Source organism: Saccopteryx bilineata, chromosome 1 (assembly GCF_036850765.1).
Source record: "Saccopteryx bilineata isolate mSacBil1 chromosome 1, mSacBil1_pri_phased_curated, whole genome shotgun sequence".
Taxonomy (NCBI): Eukaryota; Metazoa; Chordata; class Mammalia; order Chiroptera; family Emballonuridae; genus Saccopteryx; species Saccopteryx bilineata.
This window is the reverse complement of record NC_089490.1, coordinates 402,056,315-402,076,316: the sequence shown is the minus strand read 5'-3', so window position 1 is coordinate 402,076,316 and position 20,002 is coordinate 402,056,315. Positions and strand designations below refer to the sequence as shown.

The 20,002-nt window shown below is 59.9% G+C and overlaps 2 protein-coding genes across 6 annotated transcripts; both read left to right on the top strand.

Moving 5' to 3' along the window:
- The first annotated feature begins 3,301 nt into the window (after positions 1-3,301).
- ACY3 (aminoacylase 3) lies at positions 3,302-9,318 on the top strand. Of its 5 annotated transcripts, none has more exons than XM_066252221.1 (8): positions 3,302-3,437; positions 4,016-4,092; positions 5,011-5,386; positions 6,299-6,494; positions 6,765-6,858; positions 7,028-7,135; positions 7,302-7,411; positions 8,947-9,318. In XM_066252221.1, exons 2-8 carry the CDS (start codon positions 4,026-4,028, stop codon positions 9,160-9,162), a joined length of 1,167 nt encoding a protein of 388 aa, XP_066108318.1. In that variant the 5' UTR covers positions 3,302-3,437; positions 4,016-4,025; the 3' UTR covers positions 9,163-9,318. The 5 variants fall into 5 exon arrangements, with proteins under 5 accessions (XP_066108318.1, XP_066108319.1, XP_066108317.1 ...); XM_066252222.1 differs by lacking the exon at positions 3,302-3,437 and adding an exon at positions 4,513-4,588 and having other exon boundaries at positions 3,928-4,092; XM_066252223.1 differs by lacking the exon at positions 3,302-3,437 and adding an exon at positions 4,513-4,588 and having other exon boundaries at positions 4,019-4,096.
- Positions 9,319-15,108: 5,790 nt separating this feature from the next.
- Positions 15,109-19,058, top strand: TBX10 (T-box transcription factor 10). Its single transcript, XM_066252858.1, has 7 exons — positions 15,109-15,443; positions 15,537-15,638; positions 16,028-16,199; positions 17,300-17,455; positions 17,743-17,810; positions 18,011-18,105; positions 18,531-19,058. The coding sequence occupies exons 1-7, from the start codon at positions 15,109-15,111 to the stop codon at positions 18,818-18,820; spliced, it is 1,218 nt and encodes a 405-aa protein (XP_066108955.1). The 3' UTR covers positions 18,821-19,058.
- Positions 19,059-20,002: the final 944 nt, after the last annotated feature.

Below are 20,002 nucleotides of genomic sequence, written 5' to 3'. Positions count from 1 at the left end.
GAACAGGAGACAGGGCTCATTGAAAGCTCTGGAAATCTCCCTGCCCTCCCACTTACCTTGTTCCCTTCGCCCTCTTGGCCGTTGGTTGCTGTGGTTCAGATAGGGGACAAAACCTCCAAGAGAAGTATGGCTCTGGGCCTGAACTGTGGTTGTGCAGTGGATAAAGCGTCGACCTGGAAATGCTGAGGTCGCCGGTTCGAAACCCTGGGCTTGCCTGGTCAAGGCACATATAGGAGTTGATGCTTCCAGCTCCTCCCCACCTTCTCTCTCTGTCTCTCTCTCCTCTCTCTCTCTCCCTCTCTGTCTCTCTCTCTCTCCTCTCTAAAATGAATAAATAAAATTAAAAAAAAAAAAAACTAAAAAAAAAAAAGAAGTATGGCTCTGGGGGAGGGGCCCTGACTGGAAGAGCGGAATCACACGTCTACACCCTGATGACAGGGGAGGCGGAAAGCAGTTGTGCACTCCTGCCCCAGGGAGGCTGTCCAACAGAGGCTCCAGCTGTGGCAAGCGTCCCCTGTTCATTCCATCTTCCCCAATTCCAGTCTTTTTCCTTCTCTATCCTGGCTGACCAGTGCCATGGACTAGCGCGACTCGTACTATCCAGGTCCTGAGTGAGAATGGTGCGGAGTGAAGAAATAAACTCAGAGAAAGGAAGTATGGGATCGGGAGGGCTCTGCCAGTTGATAGCAAGCCAGAGCAAAGCAAATCCCGGTTGCTTCATTATCGAGTGCAGAGCAGTATGCAAAATAAGGAAGTCTCCGGCACAAAGGCACATATCTGAGGCGTAAACAGGAATCTCCCCACCATGCATAACTGAAATCAACCAACAGCAGAACAAGCAAAGGGTGAGAGGAAGGGCGTGTACATTGCCTCTAGCAACTTAACCAAGTGAGGTGGGGGCATAGGACGAGTAGAAACACTCAGCCTCACAGGCAACATGGAGGCAGGTGTGGGGAAGAACTTAGCCTTTAGCTTAAGCCTTAAACTGCGAGGACTTGGTCAGCTGGTAGTCTCCCACAGAGCAGGCGTAGTCCCGGAGAGGGCAGTGTCTAGACCCAGGATGAGACCCTGTCCTGCCGTTACTGGTCCAGCACTCGCCTTCAGAGAGCCTTGAGGCCCTCCAGGCTTGTGCTGAGCTGCTCCTCCTCCTGACTTGCCAGCCCTCCCTGCCTCCATCGTGCCTCTTCCCCGGCCTCTCAGCTCCCCCAGGAATCCAGCTCAAAGTCCAGGTTGGCCTCTGTGGCCCTGACCCATGTAGCACCCTATCTGTCCCTGCCGGAGCTCACCACCTAGACGGCTCGGTGTGCGTCACTCCACGGCCACCTCGCTACTGGGCAGAAGTCTCTCCACTTCTCTGAGCCTGTTTTCTTATCTCGTAGGCTGGGGTTCCCACCTACCTCCTGGAGTCGATATGAGGGTTCAATGAGATCACCTTGTGTCTGAGGCCTCGGGGATCCCCACTCTGGGCTGCAGTGCAGTCCAGACTGTTCTGTAAGCCGAGCAAGCGTCAGACACGGAGGCCCCGGCTGCAGAGGGGCCGCTGGCCACGCACCTCCCAGAGCTCCCCAAGACTCTGTCACAGCCTCGAGGTTTGTGAGAGCAGCCTCTCCTTGTCCGAGGGTCACGGGGCTCTGCACCCCAGGGTGCACCTTAGGGCTCAGGGCTCGGCTTCAGCTACAGCTGCTGGGTCCACTGTGGTAACTGACCAAAGTCCAGAGTGGGCCGTTTGTTTAGAAAAACAACACTATGGGGTGAGTCCTCCTCCCACCCCCATCCCAGGACACCACCAGGCCAGTGGGCAGGAGTGGGCTGTGATGGGGGCAGCTGGAAGGGTGAGCGCAGGCTGAGGGGGCGCAGGAGCCCGCTGAGGGTGGCGAGCCGTCAGGCAGGGGGTTCCAGATCCACTAGACCAGGGGTCCCCAAACTACGGCCCGCGGGCCGCATGCGGCCCCCTGAGGCCATTTATCCGGCCCCGCCGCACTTCTGGAAGGGGCACCTCTTTCATTGGTGGTCAGTGAGAGGAGCATAGTTCCCATTGAAATACTGGTCAGTTTGTTGATTTAAATTTACTTGTTCTTTATTTTAAATATTGTATTTGTTCCTGTTTTGTTTTTTTACTTTAAAATAAGGTATGTGCAGTGTTTATAGGGATTTGGTCATAGTTGTTTTTTTTTATAGTCCGGCCCTTCAACGGTCTGGCCCCCTGTGTAAAAAGTTTGAGGACCCCTGCACTAGATGGTGGCCCTCCAGAACGGTTCCCACGTCACATGGCTCTCCTGGGTCAAGCCTTACAGTCTGTGTGCCGACTCAGGTTTTGACCCCTCTCTGGGCCTCGGTTTTCCAAACTGCATTGAAGAGGTTAGACCCACTGACAACGCCTCTGCCCTCGGCCATGCAGGACCTGCCGTGCGGCCCAGGCGCGGGCTGCCCCCTCTCCCTCCCTCCTCACAGCTGCCCGGGGCCAAGGCAGAGCCAGCCCAGGCAGGGAGCCGACTCTCCCCAAGTCACACAGGGACAGGGGGGCCTGAGACCCCTCTACTTCCTGCGTCTCAGAGGCGGGACTGCAGGCCCACTTCCAGCCTGTCCTCACGACTGCGACACAGACACACGTACAGACACAGATGTGGACACACAGATCGCAGGCTCGCACACACACAGGTGCAAACACACACATGCGCTCAGTCTGTGGTTTGGGAGCTGCTGTTTCTGGGGGCTTTTGTGCAGCTCCGGGACCCCTTCCATTCTGTAAACACCCTCTCAGACAGGGAGGTGGAACTCCCACCAAGGGAAGTGAGACTTTTCAGGACCCCCTGCTGCTGTCCTCCCCAGCGTTTCCTGGCAAGAAGCACCCTGGCCCTCAGCAACCCCCTAAATAGCCAGGTCTGCCGAGCAGGCCATCCTTCTTCCCCGAGAGACCCAGGCCTGCATCAGCAGAATCTCGGCGGGGCCGGAGGCCTCTCTGTCGGGGACTGTGGCTTCTGAGTCAGCCATGGACCCTGAACCCCTCATCCTGAGTGCAGGTGGCAGCGACCGGGAGAGAGGCACACACAGGCTCACTCTGACTCCTCCGCCACCACCCGCGGTCTCGGCCAAGTCCTTCTGCCTCCTAGAGCCTGGCTTGATCATGAACCAGGGAGAGCTGGTGAGGATAGCTGCCCACCAGGCCCCGGGAGGGTACTCCAGCTCCCCACTCCACGAGCTAACAGGGAGTCCTGCCTCCTTGGTGACCTAGTTTCACGCTTCATGCTTCATCACACACACCCCTCAGCCTATCAAGGTTGTCACTGTCCTGCTGGGAGCCTCAGTCCCCACAATCGGGGGTGGTGAACCAGGGAGTGAAGGGAGGCTCAGGCCTCACCATGAGCTGAGTGTGATCTGAGCAGCTAGCTGCAGAGAAAATTGGCCTGGAGAATCCCGGCCCCCAGAGCACTCGGATGGTGATTGTGGTCTGGCCAGGGCTGGACAAGTCTGGGGGGACTAAGCCCTGGGGGGTGAAGAAAGCCTGGAATGCCTTGGGGGCAGGGGGTAACCTCAGGGCCTAGTATCTGGCCCGGAGGAGGCGCTGGGCCTCTGGACTGAACAGTTCACTGCGCAGGTCTGCCTGCCTCCTCAGTGACCTGTGGACTATCCTCAAGGCCCAGACAGCCCTGGGACACTCTGGGAGGTGTGTGGTCGGGGGCCCCTCTGCAGCCGGGACCTCTGTGCCCCGTGCTGGTTCCACTTACTACGAGTCTGGCCTCCACTGCACCCCGGAGTGGGGACCCCTGGACCCCAGACACACGTGACCTCATTTAACCCTCACACCAACTCTAAGCCTGGGGGAGAGGCCGGCCCAGAGGCTGGGCTTGGATTGGGCAAAGTTACAGCTCCAGCTCCGGGGTTACAGCTGTGGTGTCCTGGTGTCTGTCCTTGGGCATCCTGTCCGAGCCTCAGCTGCCACACATGTGCTCTGGGTCATTTCCAAAACCAAGCAAGCCGAATCACCAAGTTATACCTGTCCCTCTGGGGGCTGCAGGGCCCGAAGAATGTTGCTGAGGGGGCGAAGGGAAGAGGACGCTCCTCATCTGGGTGGCCACCAAGGCACATGCCTCAGTAAGTAAGTCGCAGTGGCCTGGTCTGGTGGTGGCCCAGGGCTCAGTCAGTGGCTGGAGGGCTGTATTCCAGCTTTCCGCCCCCCTCGCTCTGGGCTGGATGCCTATGAAGTAAACAACCTTTGCTTGGCAGCCCTCAGGGCTCTTTTGAAGGGAGTTCATGTTCATCCCGGGCCCTAAAGAGTCCCTGAGAGTAATTTTCTAAGGCCACTCCCCACCGGAAGTCCTACCTACCTAGCTCTGCAGGGTGGGGCTGGCTGCAAGACTTGAACTCCCCAGGTGGCAGGGCCAGGAGCAGGTGCGGTGGGGTTGGGTAGGGAGAGCCCAGCGCTCCAGACTTCCAGCTGGGCTTCAGCTAGCACCGCGCACCCCCTGCTCTCCGACAATTTGTTACAAACACTTCCTGCCCGGGAATCTCCAGGCCGGTAAATACTAGCGGGTCCAGATGGTGCACAGCCCAGCCCGGACGCTCAGGAAGCACAGACAGCCATAGGCAGGTAAATGCCCTGCTCCACTGCGACCGGCACTGGCTCAGAGGGGTACGTGGGAGGGGCAGGAAGGAGCAGGAGTCGTCTGGAAGCCTGACACCTCACAGCTAAGGCATGTGACATGCTGGTCCCCATGCTGTGCCCTGGTTTCCCCATTTATAACGTGGGAGCATAATCCTCTTGCTCTGGGGAGTGTGCCCCGGCGCATCTATTGCTCTGAATGTTTGGGCTCCTCTGCTCAGTTTCGGAGAAAGAAACCTCTCACCAAAGGGAGCAAGAAACAGAATCTCAGAGAAGGGGGGGCAATGCCTACCCTCCCAGGAAGGGGGCTCATGGGGGCACCAGCACTAGGAGGGAGGCACCATGAGCAGGGCCCCCGCGCTGTGCAGTGGGACTCCGCTGAGCTAGCATCCAGTGACATCTCTCAACAGGGAGCCGAGCTGGCCGGCTGGGACCTGCCAGGCCTTGGGAAACGCACCAGCACCATCCCAGCTCCGAGCCGGGCCCAGCATCCTTGCTGGAGCCGCCTAATCGGGTCCGCACACCGTGCCCTCCACTCCACTGCGGGATGTGCTCGCGGCCGCCTGTGCCGCGGGAGCCCCTGCGCCGCGTGGCGGTGACTGGGGGCACCCACGGCAACGAGATGTCTGGCATCTACCTGGCCCGATACTGGCTGCAGGCGCCAAGGGAGCTGCAGAGACCCAGCTTCTCTGCCGTGCCAGTGCTGGCTAACCCGGCAGCCACGGCCGCCTGCCGCCGCTACTTGGGCCGCGACCTCAACCGCACCTTCACCAGTACCTTCCTCACGTGAGTATCCTTGTTGCTGTGGGAACCCTGCTCACCAGGCAGACCAGCCCTTTGGACTGGCACTGAAGTCCTCACCTTAAATTCCCCCTCCAACCACTAGCAGGGGATACCCCTCTCTCTTCGCTGCCTATTCTTCCTTTTCAGCTTAGCGAAATCAAAATTGATGTCTCTTCCTCCAGGAAGCCCTTCCTGATCTCAAACTGGGTGAGGGGCTCTCCTGGGTTTCCCAAGTCCAGGGCTTGCCTTAGGTCTGTCCCACAGTCTGTGTGTACATGTCTGGAACCCAACCACTGTTTCACACCTTTCTTTAATGGATATTCATTGTGCCCGTCTCTGAGCCAGGCTCTGGCCTGCTCTAGCAAGAGAATCGAGAGTAAAAGTGAAATGTTGCTCTAACTTACTGGGGAAGACAGAGGAAGAATGTGGCAACCAAAACCCAGGAGGCTAAATTCAGAGTGGGGCCTACATAAACCTGACCAAGGGTAGTCAGGGAAGGCTTCCTGGAGTTGGTGGTGTCTTGGCCAAGCCCCAAAGGATGAGTAGAAGTTAATCAGGTGAAGAGAGGAGAAAAGGAGTTTCCAGGGAAGGGTCCCTTAGGTGCACAGGTCTGGAAGTGAGACCAGCACAGTGCCTGGAAGCGCGGCTGGAGGGAGAGCTAATGAGGCGGGCGGGCAGGGCCAGGCCAAGGGTTTGAACTTTGTGGGGGCAGTGGGGAACCAACAAAGGCCCTCTGTGGGGCAAGCATGCTGCAGAGGCACAAAGAATGGGCCCTTGAGCTACTCCGTCTCTCCTGCACAGCCTCAGCGGCCTCACTACTGCCAGCAAGTGAGATTCTCTCCCCGCCCCCCATTAGACCTTTGATGACTGACTTGAGATTGGGAGTGGCTGATACCCCCATCCCTGTCCCTGCAGTGCCAGGGCCCACCCAGATGACCCATATGAGGTGACAAGGGCCCGAGAGCTGAACCAGCTGCTGGGGCCCAAGGCCTCGGGCCGGGCCTTTGACTTCATCCTTGACCTGCACAACACCACAGCCAACATGGGCACCTGCCTCATCGCGGAGTCCGCCCACAATGTCTTTGCCATGCACCTGTGCCGCTACCTGCAGGTAGCCCTGTGCGCACACAGTGCAGAGCGAGGGAGGGTGGGGGAGAGGCCACCGATGGGGCTGGGGCCTCCTCAGCTGGGGACCAGGATGGCAGGTGCTTCTTGGGCTCCAGTCCCCAGGGCCTGCCACCTGTAGGCACTCCAGCCCCTCTTGACCCCTCAACCCCCCTCCCCACGTGATCTTCTATGCTTCCTCTATGTGTCCCCGCCTCTCCTCAGCTCCTCCCCCGCCAGGCAGGCTTGGGGCCCTGACCCAGCCCTCCATTTGCAGCTGCAGAGCTCGGAGCTCCCCTGCCATGTCTTCCTGTACCAGTCGCCAGGAGAAGAGAGTTACTGCGTCGACTCGGTGGCCAAAAACGGAATGGGTGGGCTTGGACCTTGGGAGAAGTAGTCAGGGGCTGGGAAGGAAGGGCCAGATGATGGGTGGGGCCAGATGATGGGTGGGGCCAGATGATGGGTGGGGCCATGGGCCTGAGGCCTGGAGCACCCTTGCGTCTGGAGTACCTGCCTGATCCCTTCCCACCTGGCCCCCAGGCCTGGAGCTGGGTCCCCAGCCTCAGGGAGTGCTGCGGGCTGACCTTTTCATCAGGATGAGAGCCCTGGTGGCCGCAGCTCTGGACTTCATCCAGCTCTTCAACCAGGGTGAGGCCCCTGGGACTTGTTGGGAAACTGAGGCCCAGAGAGGAGAAGCTCGGGCCCATGGGCCAAGGAGCCAGGTCGGGGCAGAGTGGCCCCCACGGCCCGCTCCACCCGGGCCTGGAGGGAGGGACGGGCTCACGCACCACGCACCACGCACCCTCCCGTGCAGGTACGGACTTTCCTGCCTTCGAGATGGAAGCGTATAGAACCGTGAGCCATGTGGACTTTCCCCGCACAGAGGCCGGGGACCTGGCAGGCACCGTGCATCCTCAGCTTCAGGTGTGTGTGTGTCGGGGGGTGGGGGGGATGCTTCTAGGTTACAGCCTTGGGAGTGTCGGAAAACTGAGGCACAGAGGCAGGGACCACGGTGCCTCCCATAGTCACCAGCACCTTCGAATCAAGAGCAGGGAACAGTAGCCTGGGCGCCCATGCCCACCCACACTGCCACTGCAGGAACCCTGCAGAGGGACGGAGGGGTGTGGAGCAGGCATGGCCCTGCTTCGAGGTGCAAACACAGAGGATCTCTATGTGCATCAGCAGGAAGTCCAGCATCTCCCTCTCTAGGCCATCCCTTCCGGAAAGTTCCAGGAACTGGGGGCATCCTGCTTCTACACCGGGCCAGAAGCTAGTAGGAAAGAATGGATAGCCAACCAGCTGTCATTCCGCTTGCTGCCACATGGGGTCGCTGTGGAACAAGGCCCAAGCCCTCAGTGGTCTTTGCTTCCAGCAGTGCCCAGATGTCATGGGTGCCCAAGCTGGGCGCCTAGGCCCGAGCCTGGTTTTAACTGTTCCCAAGCCCCCCATCTGGCCTTCAGAGGCGAGGCACTTCAGAAGGAGCCACCTGCTCTGTTGGCTGAGGCACTCCTCACTCCGCCTCAAAGCTCAGCAGCTGAGCTCGGTAACCAGCCAGAGCCTCCTCTATCATGACGAGTCCCTGTGGGCCAGGAGGACCCTCACCTGCCCGCGGAACTCTGCAAGGACGGGCGTCTGTCTCGGGAGCCTGCACCTCCCTCGGTCAGCCCTGTTGGTCCCCAGCCTGGGGGCGACCCGGCAGACAGACAGGCACGTGCCGAGGACACAGCCGAGCACGGGCATGAAAGGGAGAGAAATATGGGGAAGAATCTGATGTTTCAGAAATATCCTAAAGACCCAAAGTAAGAATTGTTGGAAAAATCAGAACTTGGTTGGACCTTCTTGTTCTGATTACAGCCTCATGTTTTATCTTGTAACGACATTGCGGTGGAGGGGGCCCTTGCGTGTTTTGGGCCAGAGCCGGCCCAGATGGCCAGTGCCCTGCCCACTTCCTTGCAGAGGCTAAGTAATAATAACAGTCATTTTGAGTGATTTCCCCCACAATTTAAAGTTTTATTTAATTAACTTTTAGATTGTATTTGCTAGTTGCCAGACACTTTTAAGCACTATTAGACATTGAATTTTAACCTCAGGATGATGGGTAAAGATTACAATCCTTCTTCTACAGGTGAGGAAGCTAAGGAACAGAGAGGTTAAGTGACTTTCTCCAAGTCACACAGCTAGCAAGGATTTGAACTTGGGCTTTACTCTCTGTGCTCATAATCACCAGGATACATTGCCACAATGACAAATGTCTTTCTAAGGCGACCAGTGTCTCCATTTCTAGACACGTGGCCAGTTGGCATCTCAGTAGACCCTGTTACATCAATTGAAGTGAAGGAGTGAGTGGATGAGGCCATAAGTGAGGGGCATCTCTTGGGCAGTCCCTGCCGGGGTGGCTCCCCCCGGGGGCTGGAGCAGAGGTCCACCCCAGCACCCTTGGCCGTTGGCTCTCCTCCCAGGACCGAGACTTTGAGCCACTGCGGCCTGGTGCGCCCATCTTCCAGACGTTCAGCGGCGAGGACGTGCTCTATGAGGAGGAGTCCACTGTGTACCCTGTGTTCATCAATGAGGCCGCCTACTACGAGAAGGGTATTGCCTTTTTGCAGACTGAGAAGCTCAATTTCTCCGTGCCCACCCTGCCTGCACTGGCCCCCACCCCCACCCCGACTCCCTAACCCAGGTCACACCTGCCCCGACCCCTCCCATCTGAACAGTCAGTCCTGAGGCACAATCCTCAGCTCGGGCCCCATTTGCCACCTGCTATATACCATGATTCCTGCCACCCCCTCTATCTCCATGCCTGTTTCCCACTCTATAAAGTGTAAATAAGATGTGAAGGGGTCCATGGTTTGTGTCATTGGTCCTGTGTGACCTCTCTCTGTGGCCTCAGGACCTGGGGCAAGTCTGGCCCCGTGTGGCCTTGGACATGCTGTGTGTCCTGGGGCTAGTGGTAGCGGTCTCTGTGCCCATGGTTGTCCAAGGAAGAGCCGATACTGTGGGGGAAACTTTGAGAAATACTGTCCTTGGGTCAGCAGAAGAGTTTCCAGAGGCCATGACCTGAAGGGGGTCCCCAGCCTCCTCCACTCCTGTGGTCAGAGTCAGTCTGGGCGAACAGAAGTGTGTGCCCATGTGTGTGGGTGTCCATGCGTGTGCCTGCCCCAGGTGCTGTGTGTGCATACACACACCCGTTTCTGAGTGCTCACTGCCTTGACTGCTCTCCTGAGAGGCTCTGTATGTGGGTGGTATAAAGAGCCCGGCGCCCACGGGAGCTCAGGGGGAGTCAGCACTAGGAAAGGGGGGCAGCTCGACCAAGCTCTCCCCACCCAGCGCAGCCCGGACACAGGGAGGAGGTGCCTTGGCTTGGGGCAGGGGGGAGTCCTACCAGGGAGGGAGAGGTTCCTCCACCACCCAGGGTGCCCCACGCCATAGCTGGGAAGGCGTGGTCCAGGGTCTACTGCGGGGGTCCCTTGGTCCTGACCTAGGCACTCTGTGCCAGGTGCCCACAGCAGGGCGGAACCGGGCCCTGAGGGCATCCTGGCACTGCCCACACCCGCCTGAGCCCGATAGGGTGTAGCTCCTGGCTGACAGTAGGGCTGGGAGAGCCCAGAGCTCCACCCTGTGGAGGCGTCAGCCCCTGCCTCCCCCCGCCTGGCCCCCCGCCCCGCCTGGCCCATCCATCTCCCTGCGGCCACGGCTGCCATGCTGCCTCCTGCTATCGAGCTGCGAGATGAGAAGGTGTGAAGGATATGGGGACGCCAGGGACAGGCTGGCAGGCAAGATGGATGAGGGGCAGGGGGCCAGTCGGGGCCTCCGGCAGGAAGGGCTGCCAGCCAGGAGGAGCTGAGCAAGGAGGTGTGCCTGGTGTGTGAGCACGGGGGGTTGTGTTTGTGTGAGCCTGTGTGTCTGTGTGCACAGGAGCTTGTGCACGTGTAAATACGGGCGGTGGTTGGCCATCCGTGTGCACATTGTGTGTAGGTGGCTTGGCATGTCAGTGTTATCACATATGCTTGTGGGGTACTTTTCCATCACAGACCTAAGGTATGTACAAGCGCACACACACACACACACACACACACACACGAGCCAACAGAAGCCCAGACTGGGCTGCCCCTGAGGGTCTGGGCTGACAGAGAGCTCTAAGTCCCTCCATCATCTCTCCCTCCTTCCACTCACCTACAGTGTGGCATGGCCACACCTCACTGGGTGGCCCCTGGGAGCCACTGGGACCCTCCATCACAAGCACAGAGACCTCCTCCCAATCTTTCCCTGCAGCAAACCCCAGAGCTGGTGCAGCCTTCAGCCCGCGACTGGGCCTGGGTGTGCGCCAGGGCTGGCCCGCCTCTCCCTGTGGGATCCTCCTGGCTCGGCAGGCAGGCAGGCACCTGGGACCAAGGGGTTGAAGCAGCAGGTGTTCCTGGGCTGGAGAGGGAAAGGTCTGCATGAGGCATGAGTCTCTGGGAGGAGCAGCCGTGTCTGGTGGTCCCTCTGTGCCCCCCCCTTAGGTGTGGGCCTCTGCCAGGCCCACATCCCCAGTGCCAGACTCTGGAGAAGGTACGCTGGGGGGAAGTGTGGTCGAGCTGGCCTTGGGGATCCCAGTCAAGTGTGCCCAGCCCGGCCTGGTGTGCTCTGGCCTACTGTTCTGGCCTGGGGCTAGTCTGGGATGTTCCCTCTCGGAGTGGGTTAACCTCAGATCCAGCCCAGTGACCCTCCTAGGGCCATGTGGAAGGGATCAAATGGCCAAACAGCACTCTCAACTGAGAACAACCAGCTTTGGGGACCCCATGCCCTCTGCCTTGCTGGCTGGTGACTGGTGTGTCCCCTGAGTGCCCAGCACAGGACCAGCAGGGGCAGCCCGGAGAAGATGCCTGTTCTGGCTGGAGAGACCAGACGGGCGCGTGGGCAGAGCAGACACCCACCCTAGCGGCCTCCAACCTGGGCTAGCCTCCTGTCCCGTGGGGACCATGCTGGCCTTTTCAACCACGATGGGTCCGGCTTACCCCTCCCCAGGCTGGGCCAACCCGTCCCGGACAGAAGAGATTATGCACTTAGTTCAGTTGAGGAAACTGAGGCACAGGACCGTCAGGGGCCTGCCAGTGTAGCACGGCTCATGGGGCCATGCCGAGAGAGGACCAGGCTCCCCCCCCCAGGCTGTGGGCCCTGGATCCGCCGGCACTCGCCACCGCCGCCTCCTGCGCTTCTGGCTCAAGCTGCCCTAGTGATTCCACACCAGCCGCCCCAGGTCAGGGGTCTGGGTCCTGGTGAGAGGGCACTGCTGCTGCCACTCCTGTGGCCTCACTAACCTCCCTGAGGCCCCACCGGCACCCAGCCCCTCCAGTCAGCCCAGTCTGGGCCCCTATGGACCACCCAGCTCGTCCTCAAGATGGGCCAGCACCTTGTGTCGGGCTCATTGATCAGGAATGGCTGGGAGGCTCCCAGCTAGGAGAGGGAGGGGGCCAGGAGGGGGGGAGGGAGGCTGTGCCGTCAGAGCTTCCCCACCTGCCCTCCTCCCACACAACACTGCGGAGCGGGACAAGCCCGGCCAGTGGCCTCGGACAGTGCAGCGTGCAGCTGGCTTGGAGAAGGAGTTGGTCCCACACAGCCCAGAGCCAGGGTCCTGCCTGCAGAGACCAGGTGGAGAGCCACGACCTGGGCGATTGAGGAAGGGAGGACAGTCCTGCTGAGAGCTGGGGGCGGAGAGCTGAGCTGTGCTGCCGAATGGACCCGGAGACCAGGAGGCGCTGACCACCCCTCCTGGCAGGCGGGACCTGGGGAGCAGGGCTGCTCCAAGTGCCGGACGCCCAGGCTGTCCCCATGGCAGGTACAGCGCGGGCAGCCAGGGCGTCCCTTGGGTGGGCTCGGGCCGGGAGCGAGTGAGGGGCGGAGCAGTGACTAGGTGTGGGCACCAAGGAGACCCCACCGGACCCAGGCCTGGGCGAGAGGGCGAGGCAGTGACACCCCAGGCTGTCAGGGCAGGGCTGATGGACTCATGGCCACGCAGGTGCTACTGTGGGTGCCGGAGGCAGGGGACAGAGGCAGTTCCGGGAGGGGAAAGCCTTCTCGGGACGTGGGTGGTCTTGAGCCTGTCTCCTCCCTGCTCTGGGCCTCAGCCCGCGAGTATCCGGGGAAGGGCTGGACAAGACGCCCTGACTCTCCCTCCAGACCTGACTCGATGCCTGTGGGAAACTGTTCTTTCCTGGCCCTGCGGGGTGCTGGCTTTTGGAGGAACTGAGGAGAGGACAGTCCCTCTCCTATCGCAGAGGGCGCTGAGGGGCGGGGCACTGGCTGGGATGGGTAGGGGGCTTGTAGAAGACTTGGGAGCCAGTGACCAGCCTGTGTAGCCCTCGGGCCCAGCAAAGCCAGGAACTTCTCCCCATGGACCCACCGCCACTGACCCGAGGGACTGGGATCAGTTACCTGCATGTCGTACCAGCAGTTGTCCATCTGATGGCCTGGTCCCAGGTAGCGGGGGATACCCACCTGTCCACCCTCCATGCCCCGCTGGGGGTGCAGACCTGACATGACCCATCACTCTCAGAGAGTCCCATCCCACCCACCCCCAGATCCCAGAGACGCAGGGGCATTTGTGAGGTGCCCCTACTCCAGTGTGGCCCTGGGCTCCACACCCTCGCCAGGTACCTGCCCAGTGCCAGCTCTGGCCAGGTGCTCCCCACCTGTTAGCTCATTAGATCCTCCCTCCACCAATCTGTCTGTCCGTCCATCTGACACGGATATTCCACCTCTGTCTGGGGGACCCCATGGCTTTGCCAGGCTCTTGGCTCCTCATGGGGGCTGCTAGACTCTCATCATATATTTTCTAGGATTTTTTTTTCTATTTAAAATTTTTTAAGTGTGTAAAATATATAGAACATAAAAATTATTATTTTAACCATTTCTTTTAAGTGCACAGCTCAGTGGCAGCAAGCACGTTCACGTGGCCGTGCAGACGTCACCACCGTCCGTCTCCAGAGCTTTGTGCATCTTGCAAAGCTGACCCTGTCCCCATTCACACTGACTCCCCGTTCCCTCTCCCAGCTCCCGGCCCCCACCTTCCTGCGTCCTATGATCTGACTCCTCTAGGTGCCACATAGAACTAGAATCCATCATGCGGGGTTTATCCTTCTGTGGTTTGGCTTATCCACTCAGAATAATGTCCTCAGGGTTCACCCATCTTGTCGTAGGTGTCAGAATTTCCTTCTTTTTAAGCCTAATAATGAATAATGTGTCTGGACAGACCCCCCCACTCTGCTTGTCCATTTGCCCACTGACGGACACTTGGGTGGCTCTCACCTTTGCCACTGTGAAGAGTGCTGCTGTGAGCACGGCGATCCAGACAGCCACTCAGGTGGCCGCCTCCCGGTCTTCGGGGTGCGGACCCAGCAGGAAAGGCGTCGGGTCACCTGGTAATCCTGAGTTTAATTTTTGAGGAACCATCATTTGGCTTTCCACAGTGGCCGCACCATTTCCCATTCTCGCCCAGAGCGCACAAGGGTTCCAATTTCTCCACCTCCTTGCCAACACTTAAAATTTTGTTTTTGTTTTGGTAATAGCCACCCTCCTGGGTGTGAAAGAATATCTCATCGTAGTTGGGATCGTTTCTCTCATCAAAAGGGTGGAGGGGGCTCTGGCCGGTTGGCTCAGCGGTAGAGCGTCGGCCTGGCGTGCGGGGGACCCAGGTTCGATTCCCGGCCAGGGCACATAGGAGAAGCACCCATTTGCTTCTCTACCCCCCCCCCTCCTTCCTCTCTGTCTCTCTGTTCCCCTCCCGCAGCCGAGGCTCCATTGGAGCAAAGATGGCCTGGGCGCTGGGGATGGTTCCTTGGCCTCTGCCCCAGGCGCTAGAGTGGCTCTGGTCGTGGCAGAGCGACGCCCCGGAGGGGCAGAACTGCCCCCTGGTAGAACATCGCCCCCTGGTGGGCAGAGCGTAGCCCCTGGTGGGCATGCCCGGTGGATCCCGGTCGGGCGCATGCGGGAGTCTGTCTGACTGTCCCTCTCCGTTTCCACCTTCAGAAAAATACAAAAAAAAAAAAAAAAGAAGGGTGGAGGGCGGCAAAGCTTTTGGCCAAGGCTTTGTGCCAGGGTTGCAGATCAAAAGGCAGGGTCCTAGAAAAAAAAAATGAGGAGGTCAGAGCAGAAAGGTGGCTTCTAGGGGTGGGGTCTGGGCAGGTTTCCGAGGTCAGAGGGGCATCAGAGCCATCCATTTTGATTTGGGGGTCTCCCCACCCAGCTGCTCAGCTCTCTGTAGCAGGAGACCCCCACCCCAACAGGCACGGTCTCCTGTGTCCCATTATCTATAATATGTGTCATTTATGAAGGGCCCACTGCATGCCAGGGCCTGATACATCCTCACAGCCTCACACCAGCCCTAGGAGGCAGGTCGTATTAAGAACCGCTTGTCATGAATACAGAAACTGAGGCTCAGGAAGCTGAAACAATTCATCAAGGCCCCACGGCCACCTGAGGGCTCAGAGATTTCCTGGAGTGCCAGACAGGCCTGGTCTCCAGTGTCTGGGAGCCTGTAAGCCTCGTGCAGAGATGCTGAGTCAGGCTGACAGTGGGAACACACAGACCTGGCGCTGGAGAGCGCTTCCTGGAGGAGGAGGCTCCTAGATGCAGCCTGGAGGATGAGGCTGGCTGGGGGGAGGGGGCGGCGAGGTGAGCAGGGGCCCACACTCTGCCTTCTCTCTGCAGCCTTCCTCTCCGCCGGCCTTGGGGTCTTCGCGCCCTCGGAGACCTACACCCTGCCCATGACCAGCGCCAGCTGGGAGCCCCGGCTGGTCTCTCCATTCCCATCAGGCCCTTCCGTCGGCTCCACAGGGGCCCAAGCCATGGGTGAGCCCAGCGGGCAGGGCCCCAAGAACCCACACGTGTCCAGTGTGACGGTCCAGCTGGAGATGAAGGCTCTGTGGGAGGAATTCAACCAGCTGGGCACAGAGATGATTGTGACCAAGGCAGGCAGGTGTGAGCCACAGGGTAGGGGCTGGGGGCGTGAGTGCTGGGGGCAGGGGCCAGGCTGGAGCTGCATTCAAGCTGCTTGGCCCTCCCCCCACAGGAAGATGTTCCCCACCTTCCAGGTGAAAATCCTGGGTATGGACTCACTGGCTGACTACGCCCTGCTCATGGACTTCGTGCCCCTGGATGACAAGAGATACAGGTTAGGGGCCACCCGGGGGCAGTGGCTCAGACCTCAGGTGCTGAGACGGGAAAGTCCACCCCAACCTGCCCTCCGGGAGGTGGTGTCAGGGAGCCTGGTGGCCGGGGAAGCCCCGCCCAGGGCAGCTGCACCGTCTGAAATTGGCCGTGGGCTGGCCCGAACAGGCCAAGTGGGCCAGCCTCGGGCAGCAGAGGGGGGCGTGGGGAACTCAGAGCTGGACAGCAGTCTCTGAGCCCTGGGTCCCCATCTGCCAGACGAGGACAGTGCGTGGGCAGCAGTGCAGACGCTGACCGCCCCTTCGCCCGGCCAGTCCTGGCTCCAGGCAGGGGCAGCAGGTGAGGTGTTTGGGGTGCAGAGGGGGCACCCTTCCACATCGCTCTGCTCCCCAGGTACGCCTTCCACAGCTCGGCCTGGCTGGTGGCGGGCAAGGCGGACCCGGCCACGCCTGGCCGTGTGCACTTCCACCCCGACTCGCCGGCCAAAGGCGCCCAGTGGATGCGCCAGATCGTGTCCTTTGACAAGCTCAAGCTGACCAACAACCTGCTGGATGACAATGGCCACGTGAGGCCCGGGCCACAGGAGGAGGGGCTGGGCACGGTCAGGGGACACCAGGGCTTGAACTGGGAGCCACGGCTGACTGGGCTTTTGGTGCTCAAGGGCCTCACTGCCCAGCGTCCCCACCTGCAGCTGACAGAGCTGAGCCCACCTGGGCTGGGGTTGGACAGCAGGGGACACTGTCCAGGAAGGAGAGGACATGAGCTGGGGGAAAGGGAATGTTTCAGCAAACGCTGTCCTCCTCGTGGACAATGTTTATGGAACGCCCGCCATGGAGCAGGCCCATTGTAGGAAACTCAAACAGACAAAAGATTTCTGCGCTCACAGGGCTCCCCCTTGGGGTAGGGGCAGATGGGAAGCAAAACACCCAGAAGACACTGGGTGCAGTGTCTCAGGTGGCGATAAATGCCAGGAGAGAAAAGCCCAGGGGGGTGGTCTGGGACGCAGCCGAGGAGATACTTGGACAGGGATCAGGAGGTGCAAGGAGACTGTGCATTGAAGGGGAGCTGTTGCACATAGGAAAACAGCCAGTGCGAAGGCCCCGGGGCTGCAGAAATGTTGGGAGAGTTAGGGGGAACTGTAAGGAGGCTCCTGTGTGGCTAGACTGGAGCGTGGAGGGGAAGGGGGGCGGGGAGAGGTCCTGGAGGTGGCCGGGTCATCTGCAGGGCCAGATGGCTGCAGAGAGGGTTCTGGCTTTTCCCCTGTGTGTGTGTGTGGAGGGCACAGGAGGGTTTTGAGGCAGGGATGACATGCTGGGGCTCACTGGGGTTGTTGTGTGGAGAATGGACAGAGGCGGGGAGACCAGCCAGGAGGCAGCGGAGGAAAGAGGATGGAGGCCAGATGGAGTCAAGGCGATGGGGCGGGCGAGGCGGTCAGATGGTGGCTAGTGCTGACGGCAGAGCGGGCAGTGGGATGTGGGTGTGAGAGAAGGCAGAGTGGCAAGGATGGTCAGACACAACCAGCCGAGACACTGGCCGCACCACCAGCACAGGGAAGGGTCAGCAGGCCCAGGGCACCCTCTCTGCCCAGGGAGAAGGGTTTCGCTTCAGTGAGGGCTTGCTTCCGTCCCCCACCCCTGCACACCGCCTTCTGCACCCCCCCCCCAGATCATTCTCAACTCCATGCACCGCTACCAGCCCCGCTTCCACGTGGTCTTCGTGGACCCACGCAAGGACAGCGAGCGCTACGCCCAGGAGAACTTCAAGTCCTTCATCTTCACGGAGACCCAGTTCACAGCCGTGACAGCGTATCAGAACCACCGGGTGGGTTGGGCCACAGCTTGTGGGGCACCTGCCAGCCCCTCTGATAGAGACGGAGACTGAGGCTCAAGGCTCTTAGCCCCCACATGCATGCAGGCCCAGCCCTTCTCTAGCTTCCCTGGGACTCAGCGAACACCTGCCAGTCGTTTCCCTCCCATCACACCCACTGTGGTTCCAGGTCCCGGGGCCTCATGACTGGGGGGTCCAGGGAGGTTAGGATGGCTGAGCCTGGGGCCCCACAGCCTCTCCCCAGTTCAGGGCTGAACCATAACTTCACTTCTCCTTCACAGATCACCCAGTTGAAAATCGCCAGCAACCCTTTTGCCAAGGGCTTTAGAGAGAGTGACCCGGACTCCTGGTACTGTCTGAGCCCTGCCAGTTTTTTCCAGATGCCCTGGCCCAGCCCCTCAGCCCCCTCCCTGGGCATATTCTAAGGCGGTGGCTCCTAACCCTTGTTCCATGGGCATGCCCATTGACTGGTTCTGGGGTCTCGCTGGCTGACTCTGAACCAGACCCTTGGCCTGGGTTCTTCATCTTGACTCCCTGCCTCATCTTCAGGACTGTGTCCTCACGGCCCCTGCTCAGCATCCCAGCCCGGAGTTGCAGAAGCCTCAGCCCCTGTCTGCTGAAGGGCTCCACGGAGCAGGAGAAAGGTTAGTTCCTGGACCCGCAGACAGAGTGGGATCAGAGCCTGCATGGCAGGTGAGAAGAAAAGGGACAGAATCACAGAACTTCCAAGAAGGGGGTCCAGCATGTTCAGTAAGCTCACTGGGCACCTTTGTGGGGCAGCAGAGATTTCTGAGACAATTTGGGGTGCAGGGCAGAGAGAACAGGGTAAGGACAAGGGGCTGAGAGTCAGGTGGGCTTCCTGGAGGAGATGATTCCTGAGCTGGGCCTTAACGGACTGGGAAGTGTTTGGATAGAGGGAAAAGGTGGGGAAGAAATTCCAGGTAGAAGGAGGAGCAAGAGCAAAGGCAGAGAGATGGGCACATTGGGATGGGAGGGGTAGAGAAGGGGACAGGGCAGGTGTGGATATGAGGGGCGGTCTGGGGTTCGCTCAGACCATTTCCTCCTTCAGACCCCAACAAAGTTCCAGCTTCCACCTCCAGGACCCCTGCACAGCTCCACCACCAGCTGCTGGCTGCCCCCGAAGCTCTGTTGGCCCCGGCCACCTACCGGGCCCTCACCTATCAGGATCTGTACCCTGGAGCCTCAAGCCCCCTTGGAGTCCCGAGGGCCCGACCAGCACCATACCCTCTTCTGAATATCCAGGCTGACAGGGGTCAGGGGAGCCTGCCCCTCCAAGCCAGGCTGGGGCTCCTGTCCCCCACTGCCATGTGTCTGGGGTCTCATCAGGACCCTCAGTGATGGTGAGCCCTGTAGACAGAGTCCTCTTACCTTGCACCCCATTCCCTCCAGCCTCACCTCTGCAGAGACACCCTCTCTTTTCAAGGAGAGCAGTGGAGATAGAACCCGGAGAGGGGGGTTACCTGTCCAGAATCACAGGAAGGCTGAGACGGTGCCAAGGTTGGAACCAGTCCTCCTCCTTCCCAACTTGTTCCCTTCTGCCTTGAAGGTGACTCCAAATCCTGCTTCCCCTCTTCCTTACTCCCACCATTAAATCATTTGGCATGAGTGGTCAGAGCATTTCTGTCCTGAGATCAGGGTGGAGGGGCTCAGGCACTCCCAGACCCGAGACTGGGCTGCAGACACCCCAAATCTCTCCCAGTGCCACTGACGTCCCTGGAAGCACAGTGACACCAGCCGAGTGGCGGGGGGGGGGGGCTGTGTGGGAGGCTGGGGTTCCTGCTCCCTACCCTGTGTGCCCAGGTGAGGGCTGAAATTACAGCTCGGAGAGGTATTCGCTCAAAGAGAAAGCAAAGAATGGTGGCCTCTGCCATTCCACGGTTAGGTGCTGCTGTCCGTTAAGATCGGAGTCATCTGGTTCCGGAAGGGCCATGTCCGGCGGAGGGTGACAGAATCATGATAGGCAATGACCACACCGGCAAAGGTGCGGTAGGGGGAGGAATTGGTGAATCTCAAGACTCGAGGCAGGAGAGCTTCTCGAGAAAGTGACATTTAAACCAACACCTAAAGGAGTAGTAATTGCAGAGGAGAGGGGAGACAGCTCAGGGCAAAGACCAGGCTGGAGTGCGTCCCTAGGAGCGGCAGGGCGCACCGCGCGCCGCCTTCCAGAACCGGGAGAGAGGGCTCCCACGGCTCCTGACGTCCTCCGCCTTCTAGGGGGGGCCCCAAGAATCCCCTAAACGCCAACCCCGCCCATGTTGGAGCATTTCCTGTGAGGTCCGTGGAGAAGAATGGACACACGCGCGCGCACAGGGACAGGAGACAGGCAGGGACTCAACAGCAAGACTCCCCAACTCCTGAACTCCGAGTCAGAGGGGCTGGGTCCGGTCGCGGGGCCGACCACGACACGAGCGGCTCTAGGGAAGGTTGAGGACACACAGTCCGGTCCACTCTTCCCAGCTCCGGCCCGGACCACACTGACCCCTCGCGGACAGCCCAGGGCATCGCTCACGCCCTGTCCGG

Coding starts and splice junctions, on each gene's coding strand:
- ACY3 (XM_066252221.1), top strand. CDS start 4,026: ATGTTGCTGAGGGGGCGAAGGGAAGAGGACGCTCCTCATCTGGGTGGC. Junction 4,093..5,010: donor CCACCAAGGCACATGCCTCA/GTAAGTAAGTCG, acceptor ATCTCTCAACAG/GGAGCCGAGCTGGCCGGCTG. Junction 5,387..6,298: donor TTCACCAGTACCTTCCTCAC/GTGAGTATCCTT, acceptor CTGTCCCTGCAG/TGCCAGGGCCCACCCAGATG.
- TBX10 (XM_066252858.1), top strand. CDS start 15,109: ATGAGGCTGGCTGGGGGGAGGGGGCGGCGAGGTGAGCAGGGGCCCACA. Junction 15,444..15,536: donor ATTGTGACCAAGGCAGGCAG/GTGTGAGCCACA, acceptor CTCCCCCCACAG/GAAGATGTTCCCCACCTTCC. Junction 17,811..18,010: donor GAGAGTGACCCGGACTCCTG/GTACTGTCTGAG, acceptor CCTCATCTTCAG/GACTGTGTCCTCACGGCCCC.